This window comes from Hippoglossus stenolepis, chromosome 9 (assembly GCF_022539355.2).
Source record: "Hippoglossus stenolepis isolate QCI-W04-F060 chromosome 9, HSTE1.2, whole genome shotgun sequence".
Classification (NCBI taxonomy): Eukaryota; Metazoa; Chordata; class Actinopteri; order Pleuronectiformes; family Pleuronectidae; genus Hippoglossus; species Hippoglossus stenolepis.
The window spans coordinates 10,555,109-10,578,065 of NC_061491.1; the positions used below are offsets into that span (position 1 = coordinate 10,555,109).

Consider the following 22,957-nt stretch of genomic DNA (forward strand, 5'->3'; position numbering starts at 1 on the left):
AGTTATGAGTTTCATTAATATTATTTTTAAGCTTGGAAAATAAAGGGGGGGGGGGTGTAATTTGGCTGCAGAAGAAGAAAAGTTGAATTTGGCTAGGCCTGTGCCTTATCAGCCGCCGTGGACCACTGAGTCCGTGTGTGTGTGTGTGTGTGTGTGTACGTGTGTGTGTGTGTGTGTGTGTGTGTGTGTGTGTGTAATGTGTGAGCAATCAGGCACAGCTGTACCTGCCCTCGCTTGGCAGAGCACAGCATTTGCCTGCTCAAAAAACAGAAGGTTTTGATATGGCAGAGAGGCAGTCATTTGGCCGATCTAATGGTGGCTCCCATAGGATTCATGTGTGTGTGCAAACACAGCGGGAGAAGAGAGAATGAAGTATACACCCATAAAACCAGCTGAATATTTTATCATATACATCCCCGCCCCCTGCCTCTACACTGACATCACCAGTGTGCCTCTTCGGTACTAGTCCCCCCCCCTTCGCTCTCATTTACGCATACATGTTCTTTTGCACATGCACCTTTTGAAGGCATCATTCATGTTTCTTTGAGGGCGTCTCTGACTGTTCGCTTCCTTCTCTGAGTTTATTACAGTTGAGATGTTTCCTTTTTTGTCAAAACTCATCTCTGCAGGTGAATTCACATCTAAAGACGCTCTCGCCCTGGGGATGTCTCCAGCGTTCTCTTCTCTCATCCTTCAAACACAATCTCTCGCATAGCCTTTTATCTGCCACCCCCCGCACCCAGCTCCCTCCAGTGTGCAGCTCTGTTCCCTGCCAGCCAGCTCCTGTTGCTGCCTGAGCCCAGCTCGTTACTGGAAACACTGGAGCACGGTCCTCCTCACCTTCCGCACTGCCTTTTAATTAGACAGCTGTTTGGCCGTGTGTGTGTGTGTGTGTGTGTGTGTGTGTGTGTGTGTGTGTGCAATATGATGCATCAGTGTGTTTATGTGTGTGTGTGTGTGTGTGTGTAGTTTTTTTTGTACAGAGGGCTGGATTTTTTTTAGGCCACATGAGTCATCTTTTTGAAGTGATTGGTATCATAGTGTGTGCGTGTGTCTCTGATGTCAGGCACTTCAGAGCAGTGAACACTCAACAACACTCCGTGTACCATTTGAACACAAATGTACTCCAACATTTAGCTGGTTTTCAGTTGATATGTAAATTAGTTAATCGGCAGAGATGTGTGGATAACCAATCAAGTGTTTGTTTAACTGGTTTAGTCATTTATGGACAAACATTAGCACCTTCAAGCTTCTGACTTATGATACATTCCACTTAAAGTCCACTTCAATTCAATCAAGCTGCACCAAAATTCCCACTGTTCCCTTAATATGACAGATTTGATTTTATTTCAAAATCTATTTATTATTCCCACTCACACTCGAAAAATTGTCAAAATGTGAAAAAAACTGAAAGGAAATCTTTGAATCTTATGAAAGATCTTATCTTCGCTGATCCGGATCCGCACCAACATTTTATGAGTTATTCCTTGACACACACCTCATGCTTCCAAAAAGTGTCAGGGAAATCTGTTAAAGAATCTTGCTTACAAACAAACAAACCAACGGACAGAGGTGAATATTTGAATATTTGTGCTTCTAATTGTGATAATTAAGATGTTACATAGATATGTAACTTCATACATTTCTTTATTCTGGTCAATGCATTTATTGCATGTGTCTGCACAGGTACAGGCACTGTTTTTATTTTCAGGCTAAAAGCTAAACTGTGTTGGTACAGTAGACGACGGGGTTGTTCCCACTTCTCTGCTAATACAATCCACTGTGTTCCTCCTCTTGTCAGGACAGAGTGACACCTCTCCTCTCCTGAATAATCCCATTAACAGCACTTTACCGAAGTAGTGTCTGCCCTGCAGGGCATGCAGTTTGGACAGAGGGCAAACTGTGGGCTCTTTAACACCTCACACACTCCACCGATCTATGCTCTCTCTCTCTCTCTCTCTCTCTCTCTCTCTCTCTCTCTCTCTCTCTCTCTCTCTCTCTCTCTCTCTCTCTCTCTCTCTCTCTCTCTCTGTTCACTCATCTAGTACTGTTCTCTTTCTTTCTCAACCCCAATATTTTTATGAAAAATACTGGTTACGTATCTTATCTTGCAGTTTTTCCTACAATGATCAGTGAACTTGTCTACCATTGTGTATTATGAAGAGTACTTCTTACTAACAGTGGGTATTACCAATGAAGAACAAACATGTAGGAACATTTGAATGAAAGTGTTTTAAACATTTTCCTGCTTCTGTCCATTACACTTAATATACAGATGGACGACATATCATATGGAACCAAGAATGAAGCCAAAGCGTCTTGATCGCCACCTGGTGGCTGGCTGCAGTATAGGTCATAAATCCCACCACCTTCGTGTTAGTGGATGCAACATGAACTAAACGTAAAAAGTCAAAGTACATGTTGTATTAAAGAATAATATTATTATTTATCTATTTTTGATCTTGTCTTATCTTTATATAAAGTCTATGTACCGCTCACACAGAGGAAGGTTCCACACACCCCTGTTAATTTATAGTGGTGGTCTTACCTACAAGGCCTGGTTGGCCATAATTCAACTATTTACATCTCCATGACAACCAGGTATGTCCCATAAGTGCCGGCACTTTGAGATGATAGTCTTGGATGTTTGGAGTACATCACACAGCTCATAGGTCCAAAGTGAAATGAGGAGGATTTTCAAAGGAGTATTCACACAGCTGCAAGGCGAGGCCAAACCACACAGCTCAACGCAGCAGTGAAGTGGTGGGCAGCATGTCGCTGTTTTAGGGCGAGAAATAAAACCCACACCAGGGGCTCAGAGTCACAAAACCCGCACACCACCGAGCCCAGCCATCACTGCTGTATGACATCAGGGGCTAATTATGCTAAGTACAATACATTACCTCTAGCATTTGCTATGAAAGCAACCATTTCTCTAATGTGCTGCAGAATATAAACATACTTAGTGGAGGAGGATGATAGAGGAGAATCAGCAAGAAACCCTAAACCAGTGTCCTTGTCAGAGGTAAGAAATGGAATAATGTTGTTGGAGCCGGGCATTTCTGATTAACGTGTCATCTCAGCCCTCCCCTGCCGACTCCCTTCTCCGTCTCCCCTCTCTCCTCGGCAGAACTGGTTTACCTTTCATTAGGAGACCCTCGGTGCAAAATGTGTTTGCTGATAAGAGCCAGCGGTTTATCAACAGTTTATAAAGGACGGCGTTAAGATTAATCAAATCAGCACACATCTGGAGAGGGGCTGGACTCTGTAAACACAATCAGATCCGACTCTGCAGATGGATTGAGAGAAGTGGGGGGTGTAAAAACAGGGAGGGAGGAAAGATAAGTGCAAAGAAGAAATGGAATCAAATTAGAATGAAGTGAATTTGGCAGAAATTATGTATGCAATTATTTCTCTCCCAGACAGATTGTTATTCTGCCATTCTGCTGGGGAGTCGAAAAATGAGCAGTGCCTGGTGGGAGAGGGGCTGCAGTCAGAAGTGAGAGAGATACGGTCCCAGTGACTGTCCCCGAGCCAAACACAGAGCATCCTCTGTGAGCTGGCGAGGCTGGCTCCTCATTATCTGCCTATCTTGGCTCCCATCTGAGAAGAAAATGCAGCGTTGCAGTCTCACTTTGGAGGGACACTGATCACAAGAGCAACTCATCTCAACTGGAGAAAGATTGTGCTCTCCCTCCTCTGGCTTTCTCCCTCCCGCTGCACTGCTTTTGACGACAGACAGGGATGAGGAATCCTCTCTGTTTTCTGCTCCGAAAAGTGGAAGTTTGAGTCGGCGAGATGGAGCAAAGCTTCAAAAGGCACATGTAATTGAGCAGCCCTAGATAGGCTATCTGGGAACATGAAACAGCAACAGTTGTGACGGAGGGTAATTGCCTCCCTGGGCCCATATAATGCCTTGTCGAGTCTTTAAACTTGAGCAAATTGCTGGAAGTCCTTATGTCAGCAGGTAATTGGTTCCAGGCATCGGCAGCTATGTGAAATGAAGGAAAGATAGGTAGGTGTGGTGCAAATGTGCATTTAGAAGAGTAATGTATGAACGATTCAAAGAAAGGTGTGTATGGGAGCGTTCTGTTGTATTGATTTTTTTTTTCCCCAACCACATGCTTTGCTTTTCATTTATTCACAAGGCTCAATATTATTATGTTGGCGCGAGAGCAAAAATATCTTCTTCCCTGTAGGCACATTCCTTCAAATTTCTTCTTGATGTATTTGTGGAATAATATCTATGTAAATTTCAACTCTTCTTAAACTGAATGCATTTATCAGTGGCCGGTTTTGTAGTCAGTGACTCATGGCGATGAAAACCACTGGAAACAACAATGTGTATTTCAACCTTGGCTGCAGCTGACTTTCCCCTTTGGCCCCAAGACGAGCCAGGTCATCTGTGCTGCTCAGGCTCCGAGCTCAGGCTCCATGACCACACGACGCGATTTGGCTCTGTATCAGTTTTAATCCTCGTCTATACGAACACGCATATCAAGTGACTGCTCACATACACTGGGCATATATACGCGTGCCGGTGTAAACAGGAGGGCAGCCGCGTCCCGCTGGTCAAGGTCTTTGTCGCAAATTGCTCAAATATTAGCTCATCTTCTACACATGCTAACAGTAGTAGCACAGTAAAATGCTGAATTTAACTGTGTAACAGCAATTAGCAAAGACAACAGGGTCAGCAACTCTTGTAATTGATTGCCCACATTTGTTTCCCGCGTTTGTTTCCCTCTTGAAGGGGGTCATGTGATCGAAAGACCCAATCAGCAAGCAGTTGTGAGTTTCTACGTCATTGTTTCAAAACATCTCCATTTCTGCCCGTCCAGACTGGAGTGCCGCCCCAGTTTTCAAACTGAAACTGGTCCAGCGTTTTTCCAGACTTCTCCGTTTTGGCAGCTGTAAAACTCCAGAGTCGTGTGGACGCCAGACGTATCAGTAGAAGAGTTGATGCGTTTTCAAAGTAAAACATAGTTGTGTGGATGTCGTCTCAGGCTCCAAGCTGGACGCGATGGTGGGCACTGTGGCCTTCACTGTCGGGGTGTCTGTCCTCTCTCCTGGCCTCCATCCAACCCTCCTTCCTGGCTGGAGGATGCAGCGCAGGACCTCAGGAAGGAGATGCTTTATTAGCTGGCCCGTGATTAATCAAACATCTGTTCACGCAAAGCCAGCTGACCGCAATCCCCAGCTGTTTATCCCCTGTATAAACAGCTAATATAGCTGCAGCGAATATGTCACATAGGAGCTCATGACTGCATTTTGTAAAAAAACTCTCCATCTCCTTTGGCATTTGTAGCCATCACTGTCCTTAGTTTTATTTTTTGCAAGTAGACACTGCTTGAGTAAATGGAAGGGAGAGCAGATGAGAAGACACTGAATATATTTGGCTTTAGGGGTCTTGTGGGCAGCCAGTTAGTCAGCCCCCCTCCTCTGCCTCTTTGGTGTGAAACTAAAACCCCTCTGCTCCCCCTCCTGATTAGCATTGTCTTTGTTCCGTTGGTGGTGGCACGCCATGAAGCGTGATTGCAGTGGGCAAACTGATGGCTTTAAAGCGAGTCTGCTGCTGTGTTGATCTGCATCAGGCTTTACCCCCCTCCTCGCTCAGCAAAGACAGAATCAAATCAGGTTTAGTTTGCTGTTTGGTCTCGGAGCTATAAGCCTCCTAAGAGGTTTGGGAATTTAGATTTTTCTCTTTTTTTTATTTTTTTTTCATTTGATGTACAGTGCTTCTGACTAAAGGGATGTTTAACTGTGGGTGGAGAATCTGTGATGCAAAGGCAACAAAATTACTCACTGTTGATGCAATGTGGGTATAATTAATGGGGCTGTTTGAGATTTATTTATTTTTTACCTTGCAGTTTTCTACCTTGCTGTTTTCTTATTTGCTGACTACTGCGCCTTTCTCTGTCTCTCTATTTATAGGCTGCTTCGATGGCACTGAGCAGCTTGGGCCATGTATATACAGCCATAGGAGACTATCCAAACGCCCTGGCCAGCCACAAGCAGTGCGTCCTGCTGGCCAAGCAGTCCAAGGATCAGCTGTCTGAGGCGCGCGAGCTGGGAAACATGGGGGCCGTCTACATCGCCATGGGAGACTTTGAAAACGCTGTCCAGTGTCATGAACAGCACCTGGGCATCGCCAAGGCCCTGGAAAATAAACGCGAGGAAGCTCGGGCCTACAGTAACCTAGGCAGTGCCTACCACTACCACCGGAACTTTGACAAGGCCATGTCCTACCACACGCATGTGCTGGAGCTCGCCCAGGAGCTGGAGGAAAAGTCCATTGAGATGAGAGCCTACGCGGGACTGGGCCACGCAGCCCGCTGTATGCAGGACTTGGAGAGAGCCAAGCAGTACCATGAACAGCAGCTGTCTATAGCTGAGGGTTTGAAGGACAGGGCCGCAGAGGGAAGGGCCTCCTCCAATCTAGGTATGTCTTCAATGTACTAAAGAACATCAAATCTAAAAGATAACTTGGACCCTGTTCAGACCTGGTATAAACGTCACGCCTGAGTGTAAACGTATTTTTACATTTCATGGTGACCATACTTTGATTTGTTTGTAGCCACTGCCACAGTATCGACACTTACCAACATGTGATGACTGATACTTTTCTCATATGTGTAAAATCCTTCTTCATATAGATGCACAAGAGTAATGAATTAATTAATTCGGCCCCTCCTCACTCAGCTCGCTCTCTTTCTCTTGCTTGTGTTAACACAAACACACACACATATTGTCATCTGACACATCTGTAAACTCCGAGTAAAAACAACATAATTTGGTCTTTGCAAACCCAAATAAGGGTTGTTGTTATTTACATATAGAGCGGGGAAGTGAGAGCCGATGACAGATGATCACAGGAGACACCCTCAGGACACATTTTAATACCAGGTGTGAACAGACAAACTTAACACTGTCCACTTGTAATCAGATCTCTCAGGACGGATGTTACTTCCAGGTCTAAACAAGGCCTTAGTAACACTGACATCAACATCTGTCTTCCTTTGCAGATTATGTTCTCTCTGTGATTACATTTTAAGTTAGAGTATGCTGAATAATGATATATAAATATCATTGACTCAAATTTCAGGAAATTATATCAAATAGTACTTTCTAATCTAGTTATAAAATGAAATAAACTAAGCCATAAGTCTGTGTGTAGCTTCAGTGGCCAGTTAGTTTAAATCAAATTTTGAGTGGTACATCCATACGTTTTTCAGACAGTTACACACTGCACAGTGGTTCTCGATGTCATGAGACTGGATTTTACAACTCTGGATTTATTACAGCATCAGCCATTTTATTGTCCGTCTCAAAAATAACGAGGTAAACTGTAGAAGTATGTCCTCCATGATACATAGTAATCTACCAGGAATGTACACATGCACAGTCCCTGTCTATTTTTTTTTTATTGCTGGTCTGAACATGTTCTTAATATGCCAGTTGAACACTATCAGTCAATACTGTCGCCGTTTAAGTGTGAGCATCGATCACTGGACTGTATCTCACAGGGACACATGGTTGACTTTGGTCATGTGTCTCTGCAGAGGTGAGTGGGTGGGATGTGGGTGTCATCCCACCGCCTCAGATCGAATTCCACTCTGAGCATGTACAGTATGGTGGTGGATGTATGTCTTCCTTTGAGGTTCCCCTTTGACCCTTGTAGCTGCGGACAATGTGAAGGTTAATGTCCAGCAGCACATAGGATAAATCTGTGTCAAGATAAGAAGGCACCCGGTGGGTAGATGGTACCAAATCTTCAAACTGAATGATTGCTTCAAAAGGGATTTTAAGTGTTATTTAAGCTACACTATAAATTAAAGATTGACCGAGGGAGGTGAGATAAGATGACGAAACTGAGTTTCACTTATATCAATAGCACATGTGTTCTTAGGTTGATTATGGTACATCAACAGTAAAAGAGCTTCTACTTCCTTCTGGTATTTTCACAATTCTCCTGGCTGCAGTTTTGAGTTTGTCTCCATTTAAATGAGCTGTTTACATATTGTTCTTCTCATAGATGTTTGTTGTCATAAAGGCCTTTGCACATCAATGACGATGCAAAATAATGGCATTAAATAGCGAATAATTTGGAGGAGACTTTCGATGCACTTGACTATTGAAATTAAGTGTGTTGTGATTTAGTGAATAAATTCCACCAAAACAAATCACACCTCGGGAAAAGCAAGTTAAACATCAAGCGATGATGATCTGGTCCTTGAGAGATGAATTTGGTCAATTTCACTGCTTGGTTCAGGAGCTTTAATTGGACAACAGCAGCTTCAGGACGTATTTCTTGGATTTCTTGAGAATTTCATTTGAGGAGGGTCCTGTTTGTTTGTGAACAGTCCCAGCTCTGTTCACAATTGTTTAAACAGTTAGGAGTTGTGTTACCTGTTGCTTGATTCTTACTTCAAGTCAGCTACATCTTGTCCTTTTAAAGAGAAGAATAACTGTGAGTAACAGCTAAAGACAAATATATTTATTAAATCCATAAATAAACTTTATATCAGACAAGCTAGAGGAGGAAGTTGTTCTTCTGGTACTACACTACTTGAAAAGGAACGTTGTCAACAACATAAATTCAGATTTGTTAGATGTGTCAATATTGGAGAATTTGTACAAAAAACGTTTTTTTTGTCAATGATGTGAAATCTTGCATTGACTGGATACAAACGGTGTTTTGTTCATTGTAGACAGAGGCCAGTCGTACATTATTGCATCAACACTACATTATATAAACTTGTTTGTGATGCAATTGTTAGTGGTTGCATCATGTGCTACATTGAACCGTACCCTGTAGATTATGTAAGCATAAGGAAGCTGAGTGTAGGGCCTCTACATTGCACCCAGGGAAGAAAAGAGTGCATGTCAGAGCCAATGGTCATGATTACAGGAAGTTATGTATGGCGATGGGATGCAAGCACATAACACACATTGTAAATAAACCCCATAAAAATGTATAATTTTTCATGGGCGATGTCTCCACATTAATCTGCTGTGCTCTCACTTTCACACTGCTTCGAAATGAATCATTTCTTGAGATGAAGAACGGCGGGAAGATAAATAAAAGCGGGATGAGGGGAAAGCCAATGTGCGACCAGGTCTCCTGACTGAAACTTAAAATGTAATTATTGTCCCATTTTACAAACCAGTATTTTATAGGCAAATCCTGCTAAAATCAAATTATGATCCAAGTAACCTTGTGGAGTCTGCTGATATAATGTCAAAAGGAACCCTAGGGATAAAGAAGCCAAGGGATAAAAGTGTCCCTGGATATTCAAGACCCTTTGTGAGATATATACGGTGTGGGCAATTCTCCTGTATTTAGTCCAGCCGTTACAACCTACGCCGGATGACTTATGATGGCCATCAAGATAGTAATAAAATTGACTCTAATGGACAAGTAAGAGGCATAATAGTTTCTTCCGGATGAATTATTCTTTAACCCAATTCGTAAAAGTGTGCAGGCAGAGAGTGGGGTTAATCAACCAAACGTAAATTGAAGTGGTCCTTTGACCGGCCTAATGGTTGCACATCCTGCGTCGCTCTTAGCTCCAGCACACACCTGATTTTCGAAGTGTGGTAGTCATAAATTAGAGCATTTTACGATGCTACAGTAAACGAGAGCTTTATTTGAAGTGTTCACTAAATGTCAGGCAAATTTATACTTATCTGTGGTATGTTTGTTATGAAGGCCGGAGCACTCTTATTCATTATCAGCTCCAACATTACAGGTTTGCAGTGGCAGAGTAATGATAGTGTAGCTGAGGCAGTGTCAAAGACATCCAGCTGGTGACGGAGCAGAAGCTAAATGAGACGAAGCCTGGACATTGTTCACGGTAACCCTTGACACGCAGGGGAAGCTCGCTGTCTGTCTCAGTTCTGGTCCTTCATTGCCGTTGTTCAGACTGGAGTATGTCCGCACAATTGGGTCCAGACTTTCTCTGGAGTTTGCCTTTCACACATGAACATGAGGGGTGGTTTAGCAGGTAGGAGTGGACGTAGTGTATTAATTCTGCTGCGGAGATCACATGAATTTGTTTACAGCACATGGACACGAGCGTCGACCCTTCACCAAAAGCTCTTTTGACATCTTCGTCTGCATCTTCTACGTGTATGTCACCGCTTTTTTATCCTGAGATATTTGTTTTCGCTCTGACATTGTCGTTCACACATACAGCTCCTCTGGAGAATGTCAGGGAATTATCAGGAGTTCAGTGCATGTCTGAAAACATGTCTGATTTCTTTCTCTCCTCTTCCTTCACTTTTTGACGCCGCCCTCTCTCACTTTCTCCATCTCTCCCCTCACTCCTCCTGATTGTAATCTGCAGCTGTCAAGCTCCCAGTAATTGAAACTGACTTGATGAATCGCTTAATTACCTTTAATAGCTGATTCAAGAGGAGCTGAATAATGAAGATAACAGAGAATGAAGAGGAGGTTGAGGAGCATCAGGCTGTAATTGCCCCATTGTTGTCGTCTGTGGTGTTGTTGTTGTTGTTTGCGGCAGGGAGACGTGCGTTGTTATTCCGTCATCAACATCCGCGAGCCTGCTTAGCACAAGAAGATACGGGCGAAAACTAACAGGATGTTGATTCACACTTCAAAATAATAATGCCGCCTTTACGCCGAGCACAAAGAGGGGAAGGATGATGGAGTGAAGATTAACGAGCAGCGATAAAAGCGAAACAACCAGTGTTCGGTAGATGGGAAGAAGAAGTTGCAGAAAAAAGGAAGGAACAAACTTTTATTATGCCCTCTCAGCGTGTTGTTAATGTTGCGTGTAATGTGGATGGAGCAGCAGCTGACACTGCTGTGAGGTACAGCTGTATGGAGATCACCATAATATCTAGCCATGATGCCCAGCGGTACCAGCAGCCCTGGCAGAGCCTTCTCTGACCTATAAAGGATATGAAAATGTTGCATTCCAGCCGCATTTATTATTCATTAATTGGCTAACTTACCCCCTAGTCAGCAGTATCTAATATCTGAGAGAGGACTGAAGCGGTGGGTTTCCATGTAGTTCTGGTATTCATGAAAGAGAATCTAAATTGTATTATTTTCCCTTTCATTTTACATCAAAGAGACTTTAAATAAGTTTGTTTGGGAGCATTTCAGTTTAAGCCAGGTCTCTCTTGTGCTTGTTCTTTGTCTCGATGCACACCACATGTGTCACAGTCAAGTCACTCCAATTGTCAGTTGTAAGAGGCCGCGGCTAAAAGTCCTAATTAAGCGTTTCCTTCCCACTTCTTTCTCATCCCATGTCCCGAGGGATGGTTCCTGCTGTTCACAGAAATAAAGCAACAGAGAGATGAAAACAACAGGAGGAAGAGACAGCACAGAATCAGACGACGTGCGACGCCTTGTATTCAAACCTCCTCGCTGCTTGCTAAAAATCATCTGTACAAAATTAGTTTCAGACCTTATTATGATCAACCCACGTGTTGCAAATGCAGCTTTTTCCAATTGCAGGTCATGTGAGAACGAGCGCTGGAATCTACAGTCCAGACATCTGATTACCATCTTTTATTACATGTCTGACAGCAGCAGAGGAGGCATATGATTTGTGTTTTTATTCGGCCACACTTTTTGTCACTCGTTTCACTGAACTGGAGAGCTCATAAACATCTGATTATGAGAGGAATTAGATTAAGTGGCATAAAAATATGCAGAATAATCAAATAATAGCAAATCTGACATATATTCATTGTCAGTGACATGATCAAACCACAATAACTAAACCAATGTCCATGTTGACATCCTGCTCTTTTCCAGTACTGTTGTCAGACTGCCCACAGCAGGAGCAAACCAAAGTCAGGGACCAGACTGGCCTGGGGCCACGATGCATAGTGCATAATTCACTTTTGGTCCTAAGCCTTTGGAAACTGCTGTGACTGTAGATATGTTATTAGTTTGACCAGGAAATGGAGCAGTGCGCTGAATTTACGGAGGAATTAACCAAGCCTAATGGCCCAGACAGGATGAATGAAAGAATGCTGTTCGGAGGAAGACGGAGAAAGAGCCAAACAAGTACAGGAAAAACTGTATTTATCTGAGGAAAGGTGACAGCTTCAACTGTGCATTGATGAGTAAATACTTTCGGAAAGGAGAAAAGAGGAGAGAGGGAACAATGGTTGGAAAAGAAGTTGTGGTGAAATTATTAGGACGTCAAGCTTGTTTTACCGTCCTGGAGAGATTTTTACTAGCAGGCTGATCTTTGCAGCCTGACCTGAAATTTCTGTTTGATGGAAAACCTGAGCAGACGCTTGCTGCCTCCCCCAGCACGGCCCCCTTCAATCTCCCAACAGAGGAGCATGCCAGAAACTGGACTAGAGGCCCTGTGAAACAAACTCTCCTGGTGCTTGTGCTTACACTAAAGTTCAGCAGCTCACTGTGTGTATTCATTATTCTGCACACTGCAGAGCTATTAGAGCTGTGTAGCATTTTTCTGCATAAAGCAACTGTGCCCCTTTTTCAGCACATCTGCAAATTCAGCATGAAATGTGATCTGTCCCTAAACGGTGCAGTGCACAAAAAAAAGGAAAAGTTGAGTTGAGACATAGAGACGGAACATTGTTGGTTTAAGTGGTAGGAGGAATCAGATGTCATGCGTGTGGACAGTGCAGCGACAGTTGGTTTAGTGAGCTGAAGGGCAGCTGAGGGTCAGCTGGGGCGGAGAGGAGAGCAGCTCAGCTGTTGCTGCAGGACGACAAGTGCAGCCGTGTCCGTGTGTTCCAGTTGGAGGAACACCCACTCAGCATGTGTCCATCTATCCATACTATGTGCTGTTTTCAATCTTCCGTCCGCCTTTCACGCTGTCCCTCAGACTGTACATGTCTGTGTCTGCATGTGGGGATTTGGTACCTCAAGCCCAGACTGCTGACTCTGCCCCTTCCTGCAGACCAGAGGAGGATCTGGTGTCGTCTGCTCACTACTCCCCCCAGCAGATCTTACCAGACACTGTTTTACATCGTGCAAGCTTACAGCTCAGTTAAATCACTTTGCATATGATTTAAGGAGTCTTTCAACTTCCAAACCACTGTAATGTAATGTGACAGAACTGATTTTGCAGTCAGACACATTGCATCTATAAGTAATAGCCCTCAATCTGTTTCTTTGAGCAGAAGTTGGTGCAAGCAGTTTTGTCAACACTTGCGACACTCACAAAATTATCTAGAAACTAGAATGACACTCTGTAGAGCGCATTCAAACTGAACAATTCAGTTTTATCTGTATTGCACCAAATCACAACATACATCATCTCAAGGCACATAATGAGGTCGGGACCTGACACTGTTATAGAGACCCAACAGTTCCCTCAACGAGGAAACAGTTGGTGACTGGTGATGAGAAAAAACTTCAGGCAAATACGTATAACTCTGCCAAGGACGAACGGTCCCCAAAACAAGCTGCACCAAATTGTTCATGCTCATATATAATAGTTCCCTAAATGTGATTTAGTTTTTTCTACAAGATCCATGAATTATTCTCTGGGAAAACGTAAAAAAAATGTTTTAGAAAATGCTTTGCCATACCACAAAAATCCTGGATCTGCCAACTGATGTGGGTTTTAATAATAATTATAAGATAGTTTAATGGGTTGTTGCCTGACCATACCGCATCCTTCCACCAAGCTGTCCTGGAAAATCCGTTTTGGTGTAATCTCACTCACAAACAAACCAACCAAACAACAAACAAATGGACAGTGGTGAACACAAATATAAAATGTGTTTAGAGGTACTAAACTACCCATGCTAGCTGTGGTTTAGTTCTTTTTTTATTAATTTCGGTAAACCTCTTTGAAATATCCTTCTGAGATTGACAATACCAATCTTCATCAGTCAAACTCAAATTAGCATCTAAATGTCCATAATCGCCTCAATTCCAGTGTCCTGCTCTGTTTCTTTTTATTTCTCAAACATGAATACAAATGATGATGTTGACTTCACTCTCAAATAAAAAGGAGGAACACGCCCAAGTCATCATTTCAGGCTCATGCTGGTCAACGTTACTCTCTTTCTAGTATCACCCGGGCCCAGTGGCAGCAGCAGCCGAATCGTTGGTAAAAATCCTCTTAGCTAAGTGACGGCAGCAGCGCTCTGGACCTCCCTATAGCTTCTGGAAGAATGACACAGTGATTTACTCAGAACACGACACCATCCCTCAAAGTCGTCACTGCAGCATATCCCTCTATGTACAGCCGGCTGTGTAATGAAAAGTGACAACACATCGCCATGCTTTTAATGTGGTTGGTTATGGGGGGATGGATAGGGCCTCTGTAAGAGAGCATCTGAATTATGTGATGTGTTTGTGCTTTATCCTGGTTTCTCACTGTCTTTGTTCCAAGCAAAAGGAAAACAGATGAGCAATATTATTCAATATGTTACAGTCAAGTGAATTTAGTATGCACCACAGAATCACTGTGTCGTTAAAATTACACTGATCCCTGATTGAGGTCATTTAGATTTTGATTTGGACAAAATGTTCTCTCCAGCTAGAACCCTCCTTTCTGACTCCCAATTTCTGTGTTCCAGCGGTGTTTACCAGCATGTTTGGTATGGTTTTATTTACTATCTTGCTGGATTTTATACCCAGAGGGTTCAATAATCCTCTTACCATATGGGGGGGCACAGAAAATATCTTCTTGCTTCAAGTGTGCCTCCAGGCATAGCCTAGGGCTTATGACAATTTTGGCCACAGCTTCTTAACCCAACCTTAAACCCTGTGCATCCCCAGCCTCTGTCCGAGCTGTCTCCTCCGCCCCTTCGTCCCTTGCCTGGCCCCCTCATCCATTTTTAGCCTGCAGCAGGGAACATGTTTCCTAGTAATACATCAGTAGGCATTATATCTGGAGTAAGATCAGCCTCCGTTGGGGAAAGCATAACCTTGGGAGTGACTTTGTGGCGAGAGCTGTCATTGCTCCTCCAACTAGCCTGCAGTGAATCTTAACATGCTCCCACTCTGAGGAAAGTCATAGCTGAGGGGTTTGTCCAAGGTGGAAACTCAGAACTTAAAAGCGTCATAACCTTCGCCTCATTCCTTTATTTTGGCCTCAGAAAATAACACTTTCACTTCATGGCACTGTGCACGGTCCAAAGACCCTCGTGGATTTCACTCATTTTGAAAGTCTTCATTGTGAACTGAATTCTTCCTGTATTATCTGACAACACTGCTTCTGTCTGTTTTCTGTCTGTGGTGCGTCTTGCATACCAACGCCTTAGGGCAGTGACATGATGATTACAAGGTCAGTTCAGGTTGTATCACTTTACCCTGAGAACACAAGGAAGAAAACAAAGAGCAAATCAGGTTTAAAGGTCTGTGCTGCAGGCTGAACAATGGCAGGCAGAAGATCTTTGATTTCTTTTCCCAGCAAAATCCAATCTGCGGAGAACTTGGATTTTTATTTGTCTGTGTATAATGTTTAGACAACCACTTCAGGCAGGTTAATTTAGAAACTAATGATTTCATTTAGACTTGACGTCGAGCAAAAATATTGGTGATGCACTTTTCACACTCATGGGCCATGTGTATTTTTTCCATCTCCATCAACCTAGAAAAGTATATGCAATGTATATATATATGTTATATATATCTGGTAATTTCTAGATGAGCTGGAAGCCTTTTGGTTTCTGTTTCTAGTTTGACCAATCACATTTGAGAAGGCTTTGGTTGCCGGCAGATAAACAGGCAAGAGCAAAAGAGGTGGAACACACATCACCTTTTTGATTTCACATCCACTTAGCTGTTTAGAGATTAGCCAAAATATTGTCTGGAACTAAAACACCTACAAAAACACTGATTGTGTTTTGTGTGGAGAAATGTTATTTCGTAAATCAAACCAGTCGGTTTGATTAACGAAACTAGTCGGACTGTATACAGTGTACAAATACGTAAGATCAGAGTCTTATCCACCATCGACACCAGAAACCCCAAAATATTGGCCGTTGCCCCCAGAGGCTAATTCACCATCAGACGATAGCCGATGGGCTCTGAGACTGCGTACCTGGTAATGTGTCAAACTATAATGCAGTAAAGTGGATCAGGCTGTAGTTTCACCAAATCTCTTTTCCATTCTCTCTGACATAAAGTGCTGCTTTTGATCGAGCCGTCGTTTGAACGCATATCCACATCACAGTATTACATCTGCAGTCGTTTGAGCTGTCTGTTTAGTTTCAGGCCCACTGTTTATGTAGCTTGTGTTCAGGCCCATAATGTGGCAGGTTTCGGATGAAATAAATGGGAAAACACACATGGCGGTAACTAATCCCGGCGGCACCATCACATACTCGCCACAAGCCACAGAGCCCCTCGCCGTCCCTGGTTCCCACCCACTCTGGCTCCAGAACTGTTTCCATCCCTGGTGTCCCATCAGTGGCTGCACCCCAGTACCTTATACTGTAGCTTATTAGTCTCCATGCTGATGCAGCAAAGCAGCGACGGCAAGGCCGTATGTTGGATGGAGAAGTGAGTTAGTTGGTCTAAAGCCTATTTTGTCTTCATGGACTGTTAAAAGCTGGGTGGCAAAGCAGAGGGAGAGACTCAGAGATTAGAAGTGAATCTTGGAGGGAATGAGAAGAGATACTTTTGATATGCTGTCATGGCTCTTTAGTCTCCGCTGTGGGTTTATCAGTGTGTTTGAGTGTGTGGGTGTATCTGTTAAAATCTGTTTACACATTCACATTGTAGAGAGATGTCGCTCTTATGGAGATAGAAAGCTAATCCACATAATGTAAATCATTACAATTTAAGGTGAAGACATGTTTTAAGGTCGTTTAAGGTTATGTTTAGGTTAAGTTAAGGATAAATGTTAGTTATGGTTGAAGTAGTATGTCTCTAGGAAATTAATTTAAGTCAATGCAATGTCCTCTGAAGTCATAGAGACACAACTGTGTGCGTGCGTGCGTGCGTGCGTGCGTGCGTGCGTGCGTGCACCAGATGGTTGCCTGGCTGTAGGGTAAAGCTATTATTTTTCATAGGATGGTATTTTATCTGAGATAATACGCACAATGCACTGGCTTCGCTATTATTTATTGTTTCTCCACACGTATCTCATTTTTCTGAAGTTGTTTGCTGAGCTTTCCATCAGCACTTCACAGTCGCCTTCACTTTTACTTCCTGTGTCTCTCTTCCTTCTTCTCTCTTAATTATTTCCAACCCTGTGGAAAAGTTGCTGATTTTGTCTCTCAAAAAGACGTTACTAGACTAAAAGACTAAATATTGGTGTTGTAATAACTGTCTTTAATGGCACTACATTTTAATTACCATCATTTTGTGGCAGAGTGTGTCGTGTAAGCAGAGAACAGATGGCGCAAAGAGCATATTTTAACAACCAAATGACTTGTTTTGTACATGAAGAGCTGACGAGGCACTTGAATTTTACTCAATTACAATTTTTCCCGCAATGGGTCTTTAACTCCATCTTCTCACGCTCTCTCCACAGGCATTATCCACCAGATGAAGGGAGACTATGAGACCGCACTGAAACTCCACAAAACACACCTGGCCATTGTTCAGGAGCTGAACGACTACGCCGCTCAGGGCCGGGCATATGGTAACATGGGTAACGCCTACAACGCCCTGGGAGCCTTCGACCAGGCTGTGCGCTACCACCGCCAGGAGCTGCAGATCTCCATGGAGGTCAATGACCGGGCCTCGCAGGCATCCACCCATGGCAACCTGGCTGTGGCATACCAAGCCCTGGGAGCCCACGACCGTGCTCTGCAGCATTACCAGAACCACCTCAACATAGCTCGTGAGCTCAGAGACGTGCAGAGCGAGGCACGGGCTTTGGGCAACCTCGGCAACTTCCACTGCTCGCGAGGAGAGTTCCCCCAGGCCGTGCCCTACTATGAGCAGTACCTCCGGCTGTCCCCTGACCTCCAGGACATGGAGAGTGAAGGGAAAGTTTGTCACAATCTGGGTTATGCCCACTACTGCCTGGGCAACTATCAGGATGCTGTCAAATACTATGAGCAGGACCTAGCTCTTGCCAAGGACCTTCATGACAAACTGAGTCAGGCGAAGGCTTACTGTAACCTTGGTTTGGCATTCAAGGCCCTCGGAGACTTTACTAAGGCAGAGGAGTGTCAGAAATACCTCCTGTCACTGGCCCAGTCTCTGAACAACGCACAGGCCCGCTTCAGAGCTCTGGGAAACCTGGGAGACATATTTGTCTGTAAGAAGGATGTGGCCGGAGCCATTCAGTTTTATGAGCAGCAACTGGCCTTAGCTCACCAGGTATGTGTGTATGTGTGTATTCTAGAACAATTCATCATATAAATAGGATATGTCATGTGAAATGTAATTTTGGTATCATTCACCCATGCCCCTCATGCGGGTATTGTGGAATTCTTTCTTGTTTCAGGTTAAGGAGCGTAGGATGGAGGCCTGTGCCTATGCCGCCCTGGGGGCCACCTACAGACTTGTGCAGAAATATGACAAAGCTCTGGGCTACCACACCCAGGAGCTGGAGGTGTACCAAGAGCTGGGCGATGTTCCTGGAGAGTGCAAAGCCCACGGTCACCTGGCAGCTGTCTACATGGCCCTGGGGAAATACGCCATGGCCTTCAAGAGCTACGAGGAGCAATTGGAGCTCGGGCGGAGGCTGAAAGATCCTGCAGTGGAGGCTCAGGTGTACGGGAACATGGGCATCACTAAAATGAATGTAGGGGTGATGGAGGAGGCTATTGGCTACCTGGAGCAGCAGCTGGCCACTTTACAGCAGCTGAGTGGCAACGAGGCGGTCATGGACAGGGGCAGGGCCTATGGGAACCTGGGAGACTGTTATGAGGCTCTGGGAGACTTTGAGGAAGCCATCAAGTATTATGACCAATATCTGTCAGTGGCCCAGAGCCTCAACCGCATGCAGGACCAGGAGAAGGCCTACAGAGGCTTAGGCAATGGACACAGGTGAGTCTGGCGTTATATTTCAAATTCACTATTTCATAAAGTCAGAGAAATACTTCTCAGGCTTTGCATAACACACTGGTATCAATTCCCCTCAGCCGTTGCCACAGCAGATAATTGTATTGACAGAGTATTACTAATAATCACAGTAATCCTTCTTTGCATATAATTTTTCTCCTTGCATTCACTATCAAGGACCACCATAGTTTGGAGACACCTTGCTGGTGAGCAAAGCTTGGATGTAAGCCTGGTGCTCGCTGTCTCAGCAGCAGCCTTGTGGCCCTGGCCTTATCTGTATGCAAAGAGGCTTTGGCACACAGATGTCTGAAACTGAGGGGAAAGCACAGTTATTTCAAGGCAACCTCTTACGTCTTGCATCTCTTCTCTCTTCTATTTCTGCCTGTGCATCAGAGAGACGATAGCATCCTCGGATACCACACTGCAAAATAAAACATGGAAAGCTTGCTGAAATCCTCATTTCAGAGATGATTTTCTCCTTATTGTGCATCATCAGCGTGGCACCGCGGCAATCACACACACAGAAGTATTAGCCGTGCATGAGTTCAGAGGGGAATAATAGACATCACACCCAAAACCTTTCTCGTCTCCCGACAGCTCTTAGTCGAGCTCATACATTATCACACAAGACTGATTAAGCTGAAGGCTTTTATTCTTTTTAATGCTCCATTTGAACCTGCATCTGTCAGTAGTTGGTATGCATGAGGATGTGAATAAAGTCTGCTGGAAGGCTGTGAAGGCAAATAAAACGTCAAGATGGGATGAATGCCGCTCTGTCAAAACATACACAAGAGGATGGAGGCACGGATCCTTTGACAGATGACCCATCTCGTATTTTTTGAGGGTGGTTAAAACGGTTACCCTTCAGAAAAAACAGCTTGAATTTAAAATTGAATATCATGGCTCAAACGTTTCTCAAGCCTTTCACACACAGCAGCTAAACAGTAATGTGTGGGACTTCTGTCTTTATTTATTTGATTTTTTTTTTTAATGAAACCAGTGGTTGATCTCGGATCTTTCTAAATCATGGGACATAAAGGGGCCATAATTTACACACGGGACAATTATATGATATACATCCGTGAACAATTCCTGATTCAGTAAGGTGCACATTTAAGTCATTCCTTATTTACTGTTAAATGTATAGCTTTGAGGAAAGCCACACATCATTGAATTTATTTTGAAAATTGTTCTTTGTAAAAGCACATTGTATACTTGACAAATTGTCATATTAATTGTTAATATTGTCAGTTTCTTAAAAAAATAAGTCTACTGACAGGACAGGGGCACTTCAGGGGCCATTCAGATTTCAGCTGGGGGCAGTGCCCCCCTGTCCCCACCCCTGGATCTACCCCTGAAAGTATTCCTGCTATGTCCTTTCCCTGTTGTATGGACTAGATTTGTATCTGTATGTGTCTAGTTTCCATATTAATATTCAATTTATTCATATGAGATAAGCAGAGAAATTCTTGAATGTTGTCACCTTGTAAGATGCCTCCCAATTTGTTCAATTGGACAGGAAATGCCAATGACAGATTTTCCTTTAGTTTGTCTTGTTAGGTTGTTATCTCACACATCTAGCTCCTAATCTGCTTCACTCTAACGCTCATTGGTTTTCTGTCTTCGTCTGCAGGGCCATGGGACACCTACAGCAGTCGCTGGTGTGTTTTGAGAAGCGACTAGTGGTGGCTCACGAGCTCAGGGAGTGCGGAGGCAAGGCCCACGCCTACGGTGAACTAGGTGCTCTCCACAGCCAACTGGGCAATTACGAGCAGGCCATCTCCTGTCTGGAGCGTCAGCTGGCCATTGCCCGTGACACCCAGGACCGACTACTGGAGGGGGACGCAAGCTGCGGTTTGGGTGTTGTATATCAATCTATGGGAGAGTATGAGACAGCCCTGCGATGCCACCAAAGTGACCTGGAGATTGCAGAGGAGACGGGCAGCCCCGCACGCCAGGCACGCGCCTACGGCAACTTGGGCCTTACCTATGAGTCGCTAGGAAACTACGAGCGGGCAGTCGTGTTCCAAGAACAGCACCTAAGTGTGGCAGCACAGACTAATGACTTGGCTGCCAAGACTCTGGCCTATGGCAGCCTGGGGAGAACACACCATGCACTGCAAAACTACTCACAGGCTGTCATGTACCTGCAGGAAGGTGAGTGAGTCAGGGGGGAGCATGAGAGAGGATTGCCTTTGTTGCCTGAGCTGATAGGCTTAGAGTATGTGAATTCATGAATATGAAATTCAGAGCCTATTTGTTGCTAAGCCTTTGCCACATTTTTATTAGGAAGTGTACTTGTGTGTATATGTGTGTGTTTGGGCTTTTGTGCGTATGTGTTATGAGTGCACAGGGGGATTTTGTGTGTGCATTATGCGTCTGTGTTGTCTTCTGTTGTGTAAAGGTATACCAGCATTTGTGTGTATGTCTGTGCAAACCTATCAGGATGCACGCCTAGGCATTTTTCCTGTTTACCGCTAGCTGTTCTTCACACCCCTGTATCTACTTTCCTCAGAGGGTTCTTTGCAGTGAGTTGCCAAAGGATCTTTTCACACGGCGGCTGACAGACTCCTGCCTCTCACGATTCATTGTCCCCTACAGATTACTGTGAAATAAAAACCTGCTGCTTGGTCCCTCAAATATTCATTATGTTAGTGACAGTGCAGGAAGTGTTTGTCGCCGAGGATGTGGTAACTGGAAGCATCCATGGATGTGAGCTAAATGTCCGTGCCACCAGCCTCGCATGTGCCCAGTTATAGACCTTGTGTGCAGGCACACCCACCGTGTGACGACCCAAACCCTGTTTGAATCCCAGAAAATTGCTGCTTGTGTGAAACGACAGTTCTATATTTCACCCTGCAGGGAGTGAATGCAAAAATACAGGGATGCTTCTCTTCCATCTTTCCTCCGTCCGCTTTATTAGAGTTAGGCAGGCCTGCAGTGACCCATACAGCCTCTGCCGGCCTGCTTGTTGAGCTTTAATGGAAACAAAGGCGACAGGCCATTCTGTCTCCACCCTGTCCTCCTGTTGTCCCCTGCACTGTCCTTGTATTGTTCCTTGGTCTGGCTGCGAAAAAAGAACGGTGCCTTCACTATCGCTGACAGCCAATTATTTCTGGCCAACCTACCCAGACCGAAAAGTTGGCAAGGTTTTTTTTTTCTCTTCAGTTTTTCTATTTTTTCTGCTGGTTTTGTGTTTTTCATTCTTCATGCTGCACTTGTTTTTTGTTTTTGTCTCCTGAAAAAGATTAATTGGAAGGAGTGATAGAAAGGCAGCTCCAAACTAGTGCAGATACTGTTGACAACGTGACCTCCAACTCAGTGTGTGTGTGTGCATTCATATGTGTCTGTGTGTGTGTAAGACACACAGAGATACCAATTAACTGCTGATGGGAAGTCATCATTTCTGTCACTTCAAGTGTTCACACCACTTCCCCAGTTATCTTCCTGTAATTTTATACCAAAGGACATTTCACAGCGACGTCTAAATCTGAGACAGGGAGGGAGGCATTTCACACCGAGATGCACTTTTAAATGATTAACACAACAGTGTCATTAAATCAATGTCGTCATTGTAGCAGATAATGGAGGTATTACAGTTTCTTCTTGCTCAGTTTATGGAACAACAACTAATGGAAAAAACAGTATTGACCTACAATGGCAGGCCATGTTAGGAATGTTAGGAATGCACCTGATATGTGAACCAGAAATAAATAGGTGACATATTTATCTATTATTGTAAATCAAGAGGGAATATACTGTATATACTAAAATTGTTTTAGATATTCTTGTTTATGTGTTAGTAAGTTATAGTATTGTGGCTTACATGTTTGTTATCCTTCCTTATATATGTACCTCATACAAAATGATGTGCAAATCAACCATATTTAGAATAATGAACACCTGCATCATATAATTTTGTAACTTGTATAAATAGATATCAGTTTTATCTATAAAAAGCTGCTTTCATCATGTGTAAGACAGAGCAGACCAACATTGTAGGTTCATATATTAAGTATA

General features: G+C 43.8%; 1 protein-coding gene across 3 annotated transcripts in view; it reads left to right on the plus strand.

Moving 5' to 3' along the window:
- Nucleotides 1–22,957, plus strand: part of LOC118114802 (tetratricopeptide repeat protein 28) — a 183,092-nt gene that overhangs the window by 140,029 nt on the left and 20,106 nt on the right. For all 3 annotated transcript variants that reach the window (XM_035165486.2, XM_035165488.2, XM_035165489.2), the window contains 4 exons: nucleotides 5,932–6,439; nucleotides 17,454–18,250; nucleotides 18,378–18,922; nucleotides 20,571–21,094. In XM_035165486.2, coding sequence (XP_035021377.1) covers nucleotides 5,932–6,439; nucleotides 17,454–18,250; nucleotides 18,378–18,922; nucleotides 20,571–21,094 — 2,374 coding nt within the window. The remainder of the gene's footprint in view (nucleotides 1–5,931; nucleotides 6,440–17,453; nucleotides 18,251–18,377; nucleotides 18,923–20,570; nucleotides 21,095–22,957) is intronic.